Below are 16,163 nucleotides of genomic sequence, written 5' to 3'. Positions count from 1 at the left end.
CTCGCTGTCTCTCTCTCTGTCAAATAAATAAAATCTTAAAAAAATAAAATATAAAAATAAATAAAAATAAAATCTTAAGAAAACAAAAACAAAAAAAACACTACCACCTATCAGGAGGCTCACAAATGACCTTTCGATCAAGCCACATTTTATTTATTTTTTAACATTTACTCATTTGAGAGAGAGAGAGAGAGAAAGCACAAGTGGGGGAGGGGAGGGGCAGAGGGGGAGGGGAGGGGCAGAGGGAGAGGGAGAAGCAGACTCCCCACTGAGCAGGGAGGCTGATGTAGGGCCCGATCCCAGGACCCTGGGATCATGACCTGAGCTGAAGTCAGATGCTTAACCCACTGAGCCACCCAGGTGCCCCATCAAGCCACATTTTAAATGCTGCAGGAAAGAATGCTTTCCGCAAGAAACCCACACACATATAAGATGATGAATCTTTGTACAGTGAGGACGGGGGGGGGGGGGGGGGGCGGAGTTTAGGTCTGGGGCCCACCGGAACACTTGCATGTGACAATGACTCCAGATGCATGAGTCTGATGGAATTGGTCTGGAGGAGTAGACGGTGAGGTCTCCTGACCTGCAGGACCAGAGATGAAAGTGACCAAACCCGAGGCCCCTCTGCGGAAACAACACAGCAAGTGGCAATGGCTGGTGTGAACCCCAGTAACAGCTGCCAGCCAGCCCTGAGGGAGCAGGGAGGGGACCAAGGAGACAGAAGGTTCCTGAAGGCAGGAGGAGGTCACCTCTTACCAGCCACCAAAGAAGAAACTATACCACAGCAGAGATCCCCCAGCTACCTCCTATCCAAGAGAGTCAGCCCCCATAAGGCTAGGGTAGATGCCTGTTCACCCAGCACCCCCAGGGAGCTCGGATGTGAGCCCTACAGACCACCCTCGTACACCAAAGCTGAGTCCGGCGCAGGAAGCCAGCGTCTCAGCCCCACTAGCTCCCACAGGGACTCTGTACTGCCTGGGCCTCCTTCCACTCTGTATGTCTCCCACCTCCTCATCCCTCCACCTCAAATGCCACCTCCACCAAGAAGCCTCCCTGGCTGCCCCAGGCACAGCCTTTTTTATGAACAATTACTGAGTCTCTATAGTGAGCCAGATTCATCACCAAATCATTGAACTTAACCCTCGGGATGGCCAGTTTTCTCCCCACTAATTTGTTCTCCACTTAGTACATGGAATGTTGTTTTTTTAACCACGTTACTCCCCTGTTTAAAACTCTCCAATGATCACCAAAATCTGGAAATGACCCAAACGTCCCTCAGCTGGTGGATGGAGACACAGAGGCACATCCACGTGAGTGAATACTACTCAGCAATGAAAAAGAATGAACTGCTGAGACCCTCAACACCGTGGCCCAGGCGCAAACGCATTCTGCCGGGTGAAGGAAGCCAGACTCAGCAGGCCACTGGAGGATTCCCTTTCTATGACATTCTGGAAAAATCGAGACTGTGGAGACAGAAAACAGATGAGGGGAGAAGCTGGGGGAGGAGGAATTGACTAGAAAGGGGCCCAGGAGGAGTTTTTGGGACCGTTCCACATCTCGACTTTGGTGGTGGTTACAGAATTGCATCTGCAATGCATCTGCCAAAACTCACTTTACCGTATGTAAATCACCTGACCTAACAGCAAGACAAAAGCCCAACCCCTGCCCACCTCCCCATCTTCACCTCCCCGCATTGGCTGTTCTCCCCGCAATCACCTAGCCTGTCCCACCACTAAGCCTCTGCCCTGCTGGTCCCTCTGCCCAGACTTCCCTCCCTGCATCTCTGCGCTCCTGGCTCCCCTCGTGCTCGAAGCCCCCATGTAAATGCCTCCTCTTCAGAGAAGCCTTCCAGACCCCTCTAGGCCCACTGTGTCCATCTCAAACCTGTTTCTTTCATGGGACATGTCACAGGCTTATCTGTGATGTTAATTATGTTACTTATTGATCTGTTTGCTTACGGAATGTCGGTCTCTACCACTAAGATGTGAGCTTCAGGAGGACAGAGCCTAGCCCAGTGCCTGGCACTCAAAGGATCAACTCAATAAAAAGCTGCCCAATTAATAAAGGGGTCCTAAGAGGGGAAGATTCCCATCCTGTTCCACTCCCCTGCAGAAAACCACCTCCAGTCAGTGCTGCTGTGTTTAAATCTAATTCTGTGATTCTGCAAAGCTAATGCCCATGGAAGCCTCGGAGCCTAGTGGTGGGCCTCAAATCCTGGCCTATCAACCCCCAGGCTGCATTCCCAAATATGTCACCTCCTCCCCAGGTTCCAGGGACTTGACCTGCCGATAGCAGACAGATCCAGGAAGAATGATAGAGCTGAACTGAAGGACCCAAAACTTTCCGTCTGTGGGACAGCAACCATTCCAGGGAGGGACGGGAGCCTTTGCCTGGCCCTCCTGCTCCCACACCGCCCTGGCCACCACGGTCCCTCCCTCAGGCTAACCCCAGGCTGCCTGCCCATCTGCCACCCTGGCTCTGGCCTGGGGCACTCACCCCAGCCCGGAAGGGCTGACCTGCAGGGTGGGCCAACAGTGGCCACAGAGGCAGCATGCCAGGCCCCCGAGAGGCTAGGGCAGCCATCTGCTATCCCTTCTGTCCATCCCCCAGGTCTGTCAAGTCTGTCAAGTCTCCAGATGAGATCATTGGACGCCAAGGAGGGCACAAGGCTCTGCAAAGCTCCACTTCCCTCCCCACTCAAAAGCAAAGACTCCAGGAGTAGCAAGGGGTGGGGGGTGGGGCAGAAGAGGCAGGGACACTGAGGCCTAGAGAGGGATTAGGGACAATCACATGGCCCCCCAGAAGATCCAGAGTCAAGTAGAGAAGGACTCTGGGCTCCTGCCTCCCAGCCCAGAACTCAATCCAGCTTAGCGTCCTTGGGTGAAAGCTGGGCTCTGGTTTGGGGACAGTCAGGGACAAAGGTCCTAGAGGAGGGCCAGGACACCCAGCCAGGTATGGCCATGCCACACAATGCCCCTGCTCTGGCTGGCACGGAGGCTACCTGGTCCCGGCGACCCACAAGGTCATGGGGAAGACAAGGGTCTTGGACTGGCCCCTCCAACACCAATAAATGGTAACAGGCGAGAGCGCTCTCTCCGGGCCAGGCACAGGCCGGGCAGCACCCGCTGCCTCACAGTACCCCCCGCCACCCCCAACTGACCGGCGAGGAACCAAGATCAGAAAGGTCAACAATGTTGCTCAAGGTCACACGCTCAGGGGCACAGCCAGGATTCAAGTCCAGTTTGAGCTCTTGTCAACTACACTAGACAGTCTCTATAATGGGACAAGAGCTAGTATTTACAAGGGTTTACCGAGGGCCAGACACCTGGCTGAACGCAGCACGAATGTCCGTTATCCTGTGCTCAATCACAGGCCTCCTGAGGCCGCTGCTAATATTTCATACCCATTGTACCAATAAGCAAACAGAGGCTCAAGGAGACGAAGGCTCCACAGCCAGTCTGGAGCGTGCCTCCCACATCTGGCACCGCTCTGCGCCTGAGACCAGACACGTGTGCGTGCGTGTGTTTGGGGTGAGAAGACACCCAGGGAGCACTGCCCACCAAGGCCAGGCCTGGCTTGCCACTGGCCCATTCCAGGCCTCCCCCAACAGAACAGGGAGACATCCGCAGCCCCCACAGCCTCGGGGGGTGGGTGCTCACAGTGGGAGTGCCTGACGGTGTCCCTCTCATCCTTTCTGTGGGAACAGGAAGGAAGGCAGCATTTGGATCTGGATGTGTTGAAAACATCTCCCAAATGGCCCCTGGGCTGCAGCCAGATGTCTGAACAGGGGAGGACAGGGCCCAGAGGTCTCTGGGGAGGGAGAGTGAGGCCGGAGAGGCGAGGGAGCGGCTCCAGCATCCCAGCATCCCACACCTCCGAGGCTTTGCTTGTGCCACCCCCTGCCCAGGGCCCTGCACCACCGGACCGCCCGTCCTTCTGCCTCTTGCCATCTCTAGGCTGTGTGACCTCTGACGAGCCCTTTAACCTCTCTGAGCCTCAGTGTACGCCTGTGTAAAAGGAAGGGGCTAGGTCCCCCCCAGGTAAGGCAGAACACATGGGGGGTGGCTGGTGTGCAACCTGTAATTACCCAATTAAGAATCTAATTACCATTGAGGTAAATGTCCCCAAGGAGCCCACAGAAAGTTCCTGGTTGTCTAACACAGGAGCCGGGCCTGCAGCTGAACACAGGGAGGAGGAGGAGGAAACCAAGGTCAAGGGGAGGGAACTGCAAGCACCAAGGCCCCGCAGGTGGGAAGAGCACGGGGACTGAGGCCCGGGTGTGAGGAACACAAGGGAGCTTGCGTGGAACGGGGGTGAGGTGAGGCTGAGGGAGGCAGAACCACACAGGCTGCCCAGGCACTTGGCCAAGGCCAAGGAGGGGAGAGGCTGATGCAATTGACCCAGAAGATCCCGAGCAGATCTGGGGCAAACCAGCATAAAGCTGCTTCGCTGGGCCGGCGTAGCTGTGGGATCCCAGACTATTTCCCCTGGAGCCTGTGCTTCTCTCTGTGGTCCAGGCAAGAGAAGATGACTCACCTTGGTCTTAGCATAAGAGACCCCACAGGCGCCCCCCACCAGCAAAGGGGCATCCCCAGGTTGCAGAGTCTGCAGCACGCAGCACTGGCCGTTCGGAGAAGACTGACAAGAGGGAGAGGGGGGACACCCAGGGAGAACTGTGTTTGGGGATCCCCACGATGCAATTCAGCTCCAGGCACACCTCCCAGGCCCCGGCTCCATGCCAAGACCCACACCCGGAGCCAGGAACAACCTCTACTGTCAAGGACACAGGGCTCACAGGCAGTCAGACCGGAGCCTGCCAATAACGGACGAGGGAGGACAGCTGTTGAGCCCCTGCACTGAGCCAGGCCCCCACTAATCCTTACCTACGTTACGTGCTTCCTCCTATTTTATGCTCACAGCGACCCTGGACGCCGAGCACTGTCAGCATCCCTAATTTACAGATGAGGAGCCTCCTAAAGGAGAGGCTCATGGAGGAAAAGGCAAAGCCAGGATTCAAGCTGAGGCTGGCTTGGCTCTAGACCACAGTGCTCTAAGCACCGTGGGCCCCGGAGAAGGGCAAAGCTGGCCTGCTGCTCCCCCCTTGCCTGACTACCGGCCATTCCTCGAGGAGGCCAGCGCTACCTGCTCAGAATGCAGACTCCGTGCTGACCTGTGGGCCTCCAGAAAGGCCAGGGTCAGCCTGTCCCAGAACATCCTGGAGTCTCTGGCTCTTTCCCCACCCCAGCTCCAAGTTCCTTCTGGCACCAGAGGGCAGAGAATATGACTGGAGATGAGGTCATGTGTATGGGCTACGAGGGGAATGACCTTAGTAATAACCTTGGCTGCTGGTCAGGGCCCTGCCTGGAGCTTAGCCCAGCGCGCCCCACCCTCCCCCCGGGGAACTTCCCTTCCTCTGTGCCCAGGATGCTACTGGATGTGCCACGTACCTGAACGCTAATCCTCCCAAGTGCCCTGCAAAAAGGGATTAGTTTCCCATTTTACAGACAGGAAGACTGAGGCTTGATGATGGGATTTTCACATGGAGATCATGCACAGAGAAGAGGTAACAAAGCAAGGTTTGGCCTTAGACCTGACCTCAAAGATGGAATTTGTCCATGAGACCACAGAGCCTTCCTTCCCTGCCACCCTGGGCTCCTGTGCCTTGTGCCTGGCCCTACCGATACACACTAAGGGGGGGCAGCTCCTAGCCTTGCTGTATGGCCCCCTCCCAGCAAGGTGTTCACAGCGCCTCAGCATTCCATGCCCTTCCCAAGCAGGCCCAACCCCCTTCCCAGCCTCTCCCTCACCACTGCCCACACCCACTATTCCCTCCAGCTCTTCTATTTTAAGCCTGTAGACCACCTGCCTTTCATTCAATCACACGACAAACATTTGCTGAGTCCCTATGATGTGCCGGCACCATTCCAGCAGCTGGGCACACAGGCAGCCACTCAAGGCTAACTCCTCAGCTCTAATGCCTCCTCCTCCAGGAAGTCTTCCAGGTCCCTCTTCTTCTGAGTGACCACATCTCCTCCAACCTCCTCTATCCTGGCCTCCTTCATTGTTTCCCAGGCAGAAACGGGCACCCTTCAAAGATGGGAGTGGTGTGGCCCTCCACAGTCCCCAGCAAAGGGAGAGGGGAGGAGGAAGTAGATGAGGGCAAGCCGGAAATTCCAAGGAGATTGGAAGGGAGTTGCCCCTGGCCGTGTTTCTCCTGTGGGCAGGCCTGACAATTGCTCCATTTCTTTCAGCCCACTGGCCCCGGGCCCAAGTGCTAGGTATCAGGGGCCTGCGGGCCTTCGGTGGAGCTTCTCCTGACTTAGCGACCTGCCGGGTCCAGGAGGTTACACGTCAAGCCCCCGCCATACTCCTCACTATTCCCAGCAGCCTTGTGGAGTAGCTGAACACAGTAGGTTGTACACATTCGCTCCAGAGGACAAGGACCAGGATTTCCTGTGTTTCTGTGTGGGTGAAATGTCACAGCCTGTGTGCGTGTGTGTGTGTGTCTGGGGACCCTGGTTTGTGGGTCTCTGGTTCCCGGTGGCAAATGCTGCAGGCCTGACATGTGAGTGCTCTCCGCTCGTGTCCCTGCTTACATGTCCACGGCTGCGTGTCTTGTGCCTGTGTGTGCGTCTCCCGGGCGTGGGCCTGAGCCCCAGGTAAGCATGCAAGGGCCGCCGCTGCTCTTTGTGGAAGAAACAGGGCGAGTATCTGGTGATGAGTTTGTGCCTGGGCCCGCCTGGCAGGGGCGGATCTGTGGATTTCCGTGGATGCTGGCGTCTGTGTGTAATGAGTCTGCGTGGGTTTGTGTGCGTGCCTGCGTGTGTATGTGTCCTTCCGATATGTCGGAGGGTGTCTTAAAGCCGTGTGTCCATCTGGGACACAGCCAAGTATGTCTAGGTATGTAAGATGTGTGTGTGTGTGTGTGTGTGTGTTTCTGAGCCAGGGGTCTCCTAGATGGCGTGAGGCTGTTGTGTCTGGTAGTGTGTGGGTGTGAGGAGACAGATTTTGTATCTGCATGGGTTTGTGTCCTTTGGAGGGTGTATCCTCTCTGACGTATCTGGAGGTGTGCTTCTGGAAGCCAACAACACACGTGTGTCCCTGGATGTACACATGACACGTGTGTGAATGGCTGTGGATCTCTGAGCATGAGCTGTGAATATGTGTGTTTGTGTGTGCAAGAGTGAGCCCAGGGACACGGGCCCAGCCCCTCTGCGAGGCATGCTGGGAGCCCTGGTCCCCCAGGCCTCTGCGGCAGCCGCCTCACATTTTCCGTCTCGCTGGAGCTGCCCTCCTCCCCCTAAGACAGGCAAACCGCTGAGGATTCTGAAAGACCCAGCTCTCAGAGCAGCTTCTTCCAGGCCGCCTCTCAGCTGCCATGGGGAGGGCTGGGATTCGGGCAGGGAGCAGCCAGGAGCTCTGCTGACCATAATGACCACTCCCTACCCCCACCCAGTGACACATTCTGGGAGCTGAGAAGAGCTTCACAACTTGCTCCTGGGCCAGACATCTGGTGGCCCGGAGGCTCTCAGAAAATATGGGTGGGGAAAAAAACAGAAAGAAAAGAAAAGAGAAAAGAAAAAAAGAAAGAAAGGAAAAAAGAAAAGAAAGAAAATATGGGTTGAGTGAATGAATGAATGAATGAATGAATATAGGTTGAGTGAATGAATGCTTGGAGAAGCAGGTGAGGGAAAGGGACCACAGGGACAAGCACTCACATTTACCGTGCATGCCAGCGGAAAGGGTACGACCCTGAGGCAGGCATGCTTATCCCCCACTTTACAGAAGAAACGAGGCTCAGAAAGGCGGAGCCTCTCACCCAACATCACACAGCGTGTAACCGGCAAATCCAGACAAGAACTCTGCTGTGTGAAAGTCAGAAGCCCAGGCTACCTCCTGCATAGGAGAGGGTGGGAGAGCCAGGGGGCAAGGGGAGCTCCTTAGGGTTTTCCAGGGAGGTTCCCAAGTACGTCAGCTGTGCAATCATGGGCAGGTTACATAGCCTCTTGGTTTCCTCATCTGTCAAACGGATCTGACGTCAGAACCCTCGACACGGGGTTGCTGTGAGGATAAGCGCTTATTTAACCCAGAGCCTAAGGCACTGGGAGTGATCCACAGGGGACAGCGATCACAAGGTCAGAGCCACAGAAGTCCAGGATCAGTGGTCTGGGGGTCCCCAAGCTGGCTCTCACATTCCAGCACCCTGGGCTCCAGCCTAACCATTAACTAACCCTTAAGGCTGGATCCAAACCCCCATCCTTCCCTCCAGGATCTCAGATTCCTCCCATCCCAATCACGTGCTGCACCAGCGCGAGGTACACACTCACCTCCATGCATGCACATGCATGCCCCTCTCCCCCTGCCTGTAGGCTCCAGACTCCAGCCCCAGCATCCGTTCCCCTCACTTGTTCCTGACAAGTCTTAGCCTAGAGCCTGGCACACAACAGGATTCCTTTCAGCAAACTGTGTCCCAGACTAGACGCACTGTTAGCAACCCGAAGCTCACTGCTCCAGTCATGCTTCAGAAAGACCAGGACGCAGAGGTTTGGAATCCTGGTTGTGACCTGGGGCCTCCATTTACCCAACTGTAAGTGAGACCCAGGGGGTGGAGTAGATGCTTCCTCTGGGCACTCCTGAGCTGACATCTGTACTTCAAACACTCACACCTAGAACCTCCAAGGGGGCCGGGGGGGTGGGGGGGAGTGGCCTTGCTTCAAGGTGCCCACACAGCATGGAATGTGATCACACCTTCCTGTCCTCCCTGAAGCAGCTCCTGATTTATTACCATCCTAAAGCCGCAGGGATCCACCTTCCTGGCTTCTCCCAGCTGCCCCAAGAATGAAGACACAGACATCCTATCTGCTCATTGGCTAATAATGACAACAATTCCCCAAGAGATGTGGGATTTCACTGCTTGTAAAATCTTTTCTCGTCTATTCATACCTCCCTGATTCCTGAAAACAATCTTATGAAGCTGCCCAGGTAGGTTCCATCATCTTCATTATATAGATGAAGAAAAGGAGCTCAGAGAGGCCAAGTGACTTGCCCATGGCCACACAGTAAATGGCAGAGTCAGGTTTCAAAGCCAGGTCTTTGGGCCCCAACTCTCAGATTCTTCCATCTACACTGGGGTGGGTTCCCTGCACATCCTCACCCATGGCACATGGGTTAGCGGTGATGAGGAGCTGGAAGAACTCAGACCACCAGGGCTTTGAAGGTCAAATGCAGTCGATGCGTCTGCTCTGCAGCTAAAGCTGCGTCTTAGAATTCTGGAACCTCAAAAGTTCATCATCTCCAAACTTCCTTGGCCAGAAGGGATCCTGAGGTCAGGCAGTTCAACTGTAGCCACCACATAAATCTCTCCCTGAATCTTCCTTCTAATCACAACCACCAACATTTTATACAGTTTACAAGCTGCTTTCCACAAACCCCACATCTTCGTCCAAACATGCAAGGTCATCCAGCCTTTGTTTGAACAACTCAAGTGACAGCGGGCTCACTCCCTTCTCTCCTATCTCTGATTGGGAGGCAGCTGCCCCATCCGCTCTTTCTCCACTTGGGCCCCTGGGCAGGCCTCATGCAACAGGAGATCTGCCACCACCCGTGAGGCCTTCCTTCCCCAGCTGACAGTTCCAGGGCCCCCACCTCTGGGAGGTGAACCCAAGCAGGGCCCCACCAGACTTGAGACTCAACCTAGGTAGCACAAAACCTACAGGGGACACACTGGGGAGCTGGAGTCCTTCTCCTGGTAACTCAGTTTCTGCATCTGGGAAGCAAAGAGGCCCAGAGGGGCAGAAAACACGTCAAGAGTGTAATACACTCTTACTCCCAGCCCTGGCTGTCTGGAGAACCGGCTCAGGGACCCAGAGCAAGTCCCCTCCTCTCTCTGGCCACAGTTTACCCATCTGCAGAATGAACAAAACACCTCCTGTGACAGCTTCTATCCTTACGGTCCACATCCCCAGTCTCTAGATCTTCACCTTGCCTCTGTGAGATTGGTGGCTGGGTCAAACAAAGCTCTAGACAAGTTCAGGGACCCACCCAAGTGCACACAGCGAGAACCGCACAGTCTGGCCCAGCTCACCTCTCCACCCAACCTCCTTCCTCTCTCCAGTCTCTATGCTGTCCCTCAAAATCAACATGCTTTTTCCCACTTCCCTCAGCCTGGAATGTTCTTACTCCAGCTCCTATTCAGCTGGCTGCACGTCATCCTCCAGGCCGTGGCCTCCCTGAACGTCCCCAGCCCCACTTTCATGCGCTCTTGGCACACATTATCCTTTCACCCTTATCCTGATCTGTATTGTGATTTACTGAACTGCTATTGTTAAATCCCAGTCTCCCCCACTAGACTCTGAGCTCCGTGAACACAGACATGTCATCCTTGTCCAAGGCCGTATCTCGGATCTGCACTAGGGCCTGGTACACAGTAGGCACTAAATAAATGGTGAAAGAATGAATGAGAGGCCAGAAGAAAGAGTCAGGCCCGCTTCAGGTGGGGAGGAGGATATTCTGCCGCCCACAGAACCCACAGAGAACATGCTGGGTGCCTGTGGAAATGTGTCCCACACCGCTGGGGAGCCGCTGTGATCACAACTGGCCTCATCTGAGGCTCACTCCATGCCAGGCACTCTAGTGTTTACACACATTATCTCCTTCAACCCTTAAGGTCGGAAGAAGCGTGATGTACCTTTTTACAATGAGGGTTTCCTCAATGAGGTCTGGAGACAGTAAGTCACTTGCCCAAGGCCACACAGCCAGGAAGCCAGACCCCAGATCCACTTGTGGCCTGAGGCCTGCCCGTGAAGCCTGAAGGGCTGAATGAAAGTGGAAATGTGGTTCAGCCCCAGCCCAGGCAGTGGGGGGTGCCCAGCCAGGCCTTGGCCCCTGGAGACCTTGGGCTCAACCCCCAGCCTTCTGGAACTACTGTCCATCTTAACAGTCACGGCTGGCCCAGGCAGACTCCACTGAGCTCTGCCTGATGACTTCGTGGAATGGACAGGAGCCCACAAGGGTTGGTGCATGAGGAGACCTTGAAGCAAAGCTTCATGGTCCATCTCGCTCGCCAGGATGAACAGCGTGGGCCAGGAGGTCTGCGTTCAGAGCAGCTCAGGCAGGCAGGGCCAGAAGCAGTCAGGGCACCAAGAGGGCAGAGCCAGGCTTCTTTCTGGCTTGTCTCTGTCCTCCTACCCACCCCCCACGTGTCCTCTCCTCACCACGGGCTTCTGAAGACTGTGAGAGCTGACTGGGCCTTCAACTGTCAACAGTGAATGGGGCCTTTGGGAAGACTTGCCCTCCCATTTAACAGATGAGGAAGCTGAGACCTGGCTTGGGGAAAGATTAGAGGCTGAAGGGGTGGATTATGCCGATTCAGACAGACTCTGTCTTTTTATTCTACAAGCATTTCCTGAGCACATGCTGGAGAGGAGGTCCTGGGGGGAAATCAGGAGGAAGAGACACAGTTGAGTAAGACCCCAGAAGTCTCACGAGAGAGAAACCTACTTGGCCAGAAGAGCCACAGTGCAAAGCTAAGTGTCGCCAGGCAGACATCAATCAGCAGAGTGATGCTAATTCTGTGGCTCTCAGCCAGGGTGCGCTGGGGTGCTGTGCCTAGGCCATCAACTGACAAGAGTAGCAGGTAGCATTTCGGCCTCTTCCCAAACCATGCCCAGCCAGTCGTGGTAGAGCCCACGAAGCTTTCGGTCTCCCCAGCCAAGGCCAGCACATGAGCACTGGGCTGTCTGTAGAGCTCCGGGTACCAGGCAGTGGGCAGGCAGAGACTGGCCAGTCCCCAGTAGGTGCTCATGTCCACCGAAAGGGGGAAGGCAAGATAGGTCTGCTCTCCAGGGAAGCTCTCAGGTCCCCAAGATGCCCAGACGGAATGCCCCTTTCGGACGGACAGCTTCCCTCCTCTGCGTGGGAACACGGGAAGGACAAGGGCACCGGCCATGAGGGGCCAGTGGGACTGCTGTGCGTACAGGGCAGAAGAGAGCAGAAGACAACATCCTGGGATTTAAGAAGCTGCCTCTGAACCAGTTCTCCCACGACATCCTCCTCCCAGGCTGTGGGACCGTTAGACTGGGCGGAAGTCGGACTCGAGCCAAGGGGATGTTCCCAGATGTCATGCTTTCAAACAGGACCCGCCCTGAAAGGCAGGCGGGGACAGGCCTGCACCAAGGAAAGCCCTGGATGAAGACTCAGGATGGTGTTCTGGCCTCTCCCTGGCAGGGGGACAGCCACAGGTTTCCCTGGCACAAGTGCACCCCAATACCTGTCCCCCGAAAAAAGGGCCACCAAAGGCCTGGCCTCTGGCCTGGGGGTGGGGCTTCTAGGAAGCTGAAGGACAGGGGTCCAGCCCCTCACTGACTACCCCCACCCCATCCCAAGTAATGCATCTGGGCATCTCCCAAAGCAGTTTTCTCAAGACTCCCTTCCTCCAAAATCAGCGCCCTATGGCCAGTCTCAACTGGGTTCCTCCTCAGGGAGACGGCTTCCCAAACAAAAAGGGAGGCAGGATGTGTGGGAGCCCTAGGCCGACCTCAGGGTGGTCCCCGAGGACTTGGGCCCCCTCTCCCAGCTCCTCCAGTGGGCCGGCGGGCCGGCTGGTGCCTCAGACGCCTGGGGCCGCCAACAACCCGCGCCTCCCGCCGCCTCCCTTTCCCCCATCGGCGCCCCCACCTTGAGATAGTCGTTCTCCGAGCGCAGCTCCTCCAGCTCTCGCACGAAGCCGCCGGGCCCGCAGTCCAGCATGTCCTCGGTGAGGTCGGAGAAGGCGAGCGACGCACTGAGCGGCAGGCGGCTGCTGCCCACCGACGACGCGGCCACCGACGGCTCATCCGGGGAGGCGGGCGGCCTCGGGGGCTGCTGTGCGGGCGGCGCGGGCTGGGGCGGCTGCCCCGTGCGGGCCCCCGCCGGGCCCCCGGCCGCCGACTCGGCGTCGCTGCTCAGCGCCAGCTCCAGGCCCAGCAAGCGCGCCTCCTCCGACGCACAGTCCGACACCTCCGAGCTGCTGTCGGTGAGGCTGGGCGGCGGGGGCGGCGGGCGCGGCCCGGTACCGGGGCGCGGGCGGCCCTTGGCGCGAACCCCGGTGCGGACCCCGGCCACTCGTGTCCCCGCGCTCCGCGCCCCGGGCGCCACCGCGCGCCCCTTCTTGTCCGGCCGCGCGGAGGACGCGGCGCTGCAGGCGGCTGCGGCGCCCGGGCCTGGGCCGCGGCGGCCCTTGGCCAGAGACCAGCCGGCCACGTCCTTGGGCCGGGCCGGCGACGGCGCGCGGTGGCTCTTCTTCCTCTCCGGGGCGGGCACGGGCGGGGGACCGCAGCCCCGGGCCGGGGGCTCCCCCGCCGGCACCTCCATCGCGGCCTCCCTCGGCCTCAGAGAGCGGCGCGCATGGCCCGGGCCCGCCCGGCCTCCGCGCCCCTGGGGAGGGTCCCGGCGCCGCTCCGGCCGCTCCGGCCGCGGCTCCTCTCGGCCCACTTCAGCTGCGGGACTGCGCTCTGGCCCGGACCCCCGCCGCACAGGCTCTCCGCTGCCCCGAGCTCGGAGAGAGCGGCCCGATCGCCTCCAGGCGCCCCGGCTGCGGCTCCGGCTCCGCCCGGCGCCCGCCCCCTCGGCCTCGCCGCGCCCCCGGAGCGCGCCCGGGCCTCGGCTGCCTGCGCGCCGATCGCTCCCTCGGGCTCCGAGTCCGACTGCGGCTCGGGCCCCGGCTCCGCCCGGCGCGGCCCGCCCCCCGCGCAGCCCCGCCAGCTCCCCGCCCCGCCGCCTCGGCTCGGGGGCGCGCGGCTCCGCGAACAAAAGGCGGACGCGGCGGGAGCGGCAGGGAGGGACACAGGCTGCGAGCGAGGGAGGGATCTGCGAGGCAACAGCGACCCCCTCGAGGGTCAGGCAGGCCCGGGCTGCCGCGGCCCGGGCTCTCTCCTCCGCTCCGCCGCCGTTCCCTCCCCTGCCCGCCTGCGGAACGCGCCCGGCCGATGCTCCCCTGCGCCCAGCGTCCGGGCAGGGGCCGCGGGAGCGGCGAGCGAGGGGACTCCGAGGCAGAGGCCGAGCCGACCTCAGAAGGCAGGAGCCAGCATCCATATACCCGGCCGGTGCCTCGCCCCTCGCGGCTGTGCGGAGCGTGCGCGGACTCCGCCCCCCTTAACCTTGCAAAGCAAGACCAATTATCCCATAGTACAGATGCGTAAACTGAAGCCCAGGGAAGGTACGCGATTAGCCCAAAGCCAATGGCGGAGCGGGGATGGAACCCAAACCTCACACCTCCAGGGCGTGCTCTCTGGTTCTACCTCGGCCTCCCTCTCTCAGGCGTAGGGACCGTGGAGCCCTAGGTGCACGCCCAGCTCTGCACACCTTGACCCGCTGGGATCTCAGGCATACTCCCTCCAACCCCAACCCGGTTTCAGGCTCTGCATAGTTAAAATGGAGGCGGCCCATTATGAGGTGTCAGACCGGCGATGCTTTGGGAGTATATTCTGACCCCGGTGGCGGTGGGGGCTGGCACAGACTAAAGACAATTGTCCTGATCTCCACACGTTGCCTCCCCAGGGCAACCCCAGGCAACCCGGAGCCCTGGCTCTGGTGGTTTCCGTTCTTTCCTTCCAGGAATGTGCTTCTGGCTCTGTAGTGGATTTTCCCGAGTCGATCACACCTGCCCCGCCTCCGTCCCCTCCCCCGCTCCTTGCTGCTACTCCCCCTCCCCCTCACCGAGCCACCGCCGGGCAGAGCCAGTTTTAAGTCCTTTGGCTGTCCCATGGGTGGGCACCCATCCTCAGCGTGGCGCTCCCTTGCCACCTGAGGAGGGGGGCAGGGTTATGTTTACCCCTCTGCAGCCTCTTCTTTTCCCGGGTTCCTGCCCCCCCTCCTTTTCCTCCACCTGACTGTTTTCTCCTTCCTCCTCTCCCCTACCCCCATCCTGCCCACTCCCCCCAATCCTGTTCCTTCGCCTCCTCCTGCCCTTGACAATCAGTTGGCACCAGGTCTGCTTCTTCATGTCTATCCCACCTCCCTCACAGCAGTGAATCCTGGGGTGTGCCTTCTCACCTGAGACATGGCTTCATCCTAGTCCAGGTGTGTCCACGTGTGTGAGTGCCCCCTCCACCCTCAGGTTTTTCCTCCAGGTGGCCCCACAGAGCCCCGTGGAGCAGGGCCACTTAGCAAAGCTTTCTTTAGGGGCATTCTCACCCCATCCTGGCGCGGCTCCAGCTCCCCTGTTCCCACTGGCTGTCTGCTCACCTAGTCCAGAGGCACCAGGTAGGACAATGAGTGGACTTGTCATTGATGCCTTCCTGACATCGTGGAGCATACAGTATAGAGGGGAGATGGGCCACTGTAGATTCACCACAAACAAGGTGGGCTTGTCTAGCACAGAGGCAAGGGCCAGAGCAGGCCTTCCCACCTCCTGGGCCTCAGAGTCCCCACTTGGTCTAGTCTGATGTAGCAGATGACAGGGTCCTTCCAGCTGTGATGTCTCCATTTCTTGTAGGCTGGTCCTTTTTTGGCACAGAGATGCTACAGAATTCTCAAAAATGGTTTACCTTGGGGTGCCTGGGTGGCTCAGTCAGTTAAGCATCTGCCTTCAGCTCAGGTCATGATCTTGGGGTCCCGGGATCGAGTCCCGCATCGGGTGGGCTCCGCGCTCTTGCTTGGCAGGGAGTCTGCTTCTCCCTCTGCCTCTGCCTGTCTGTCTGCCTACTTATGATCTCTCTCTCTCTCTCTCTCTCTCTCTCTCTCACACACACACACACACACATGAACACATAAATAAATAAATAAAATCTTTTTTAAAAAAAGGAAAGAAAAGAAAGAAATGGTTTACCTTCTCTGTGTTTTGGTTTCTCCGCCATGCAGAATGTGGGCTTGGAGATGCTCGACGGTGTGAATCCAGGCAGGGGACATGCTAGTCCAGGCCAGCTCAGCCCCTCCTGACATACCCATGGCCACACTAGTGGTCCTGAGATTAGAGTGGCTTGAATCTTCCCACTTGGACCTGGGTCCAAGTCCCAAGTCCCGGCTCTACCACACAGATTCTGCCTGGGTCCCAACACTCATGGCCCAGCAGGAGGCTGAGGGCTCTTCCTGCTCTGAGGGTCTTTGGATTGGGGGAGCCATGAATCTACAGTGTAGCCCCAGGAGAGCCTGGAGAGCAGCAGGCCCTGGTGGGGAGGGGTCCGAGG

At 58.1% G+C, this 16,163-nt stretch overlaps 1 protein-coding gene across 3 annotated transcripts in view; it reads right to left on the bottom strand.

Annotated features, from left to right (window-relative positions):
* The window catches only part of MTCL2 (microtubule crosslinking factor 2), a 68,423-nt gene extending 54,750 nt beyond the window's left edge, over positions 1-13,673 (bottom strand). For all 3 annotated transcript variants that reach the window (XM_081832821.1, XM_081832822.1, XM_081832823.1), the window contains exon 1: positions 12,676-13,673. In XM_081832821.1, coding sequence (XP_081688947.1) covers positions 12,676-13,350 — 675 coding nt within the window. In that variant the 5' untranslated portion in view covers positions 13,351-13,673. The remainder of the gene's footprint in view (positions 1-12,675) is intronic.
* Positions 13,674-16,163: the final 2,490 nt, after the last annotated feature.

Source organism: Leptonychotes weddellii, chromosome 10 (genome assembly GCF_054177405.1).
Source record: "Leptonychotes weddellii isolate Sample4059 chromosome 10, ASM5417740v2, whole genome shotgun sequence".
NCBI classification, from domain to species: domain Eukaryota; kingdom Metazoa; phylum Chordata; class Mammalia; order Carnivora; family Phocidae; genus Leptonychotes; species Leptonychotes weddellii.
This window is presented reverse-complemented; position numbering and strand designations above follow the sequence as displayed.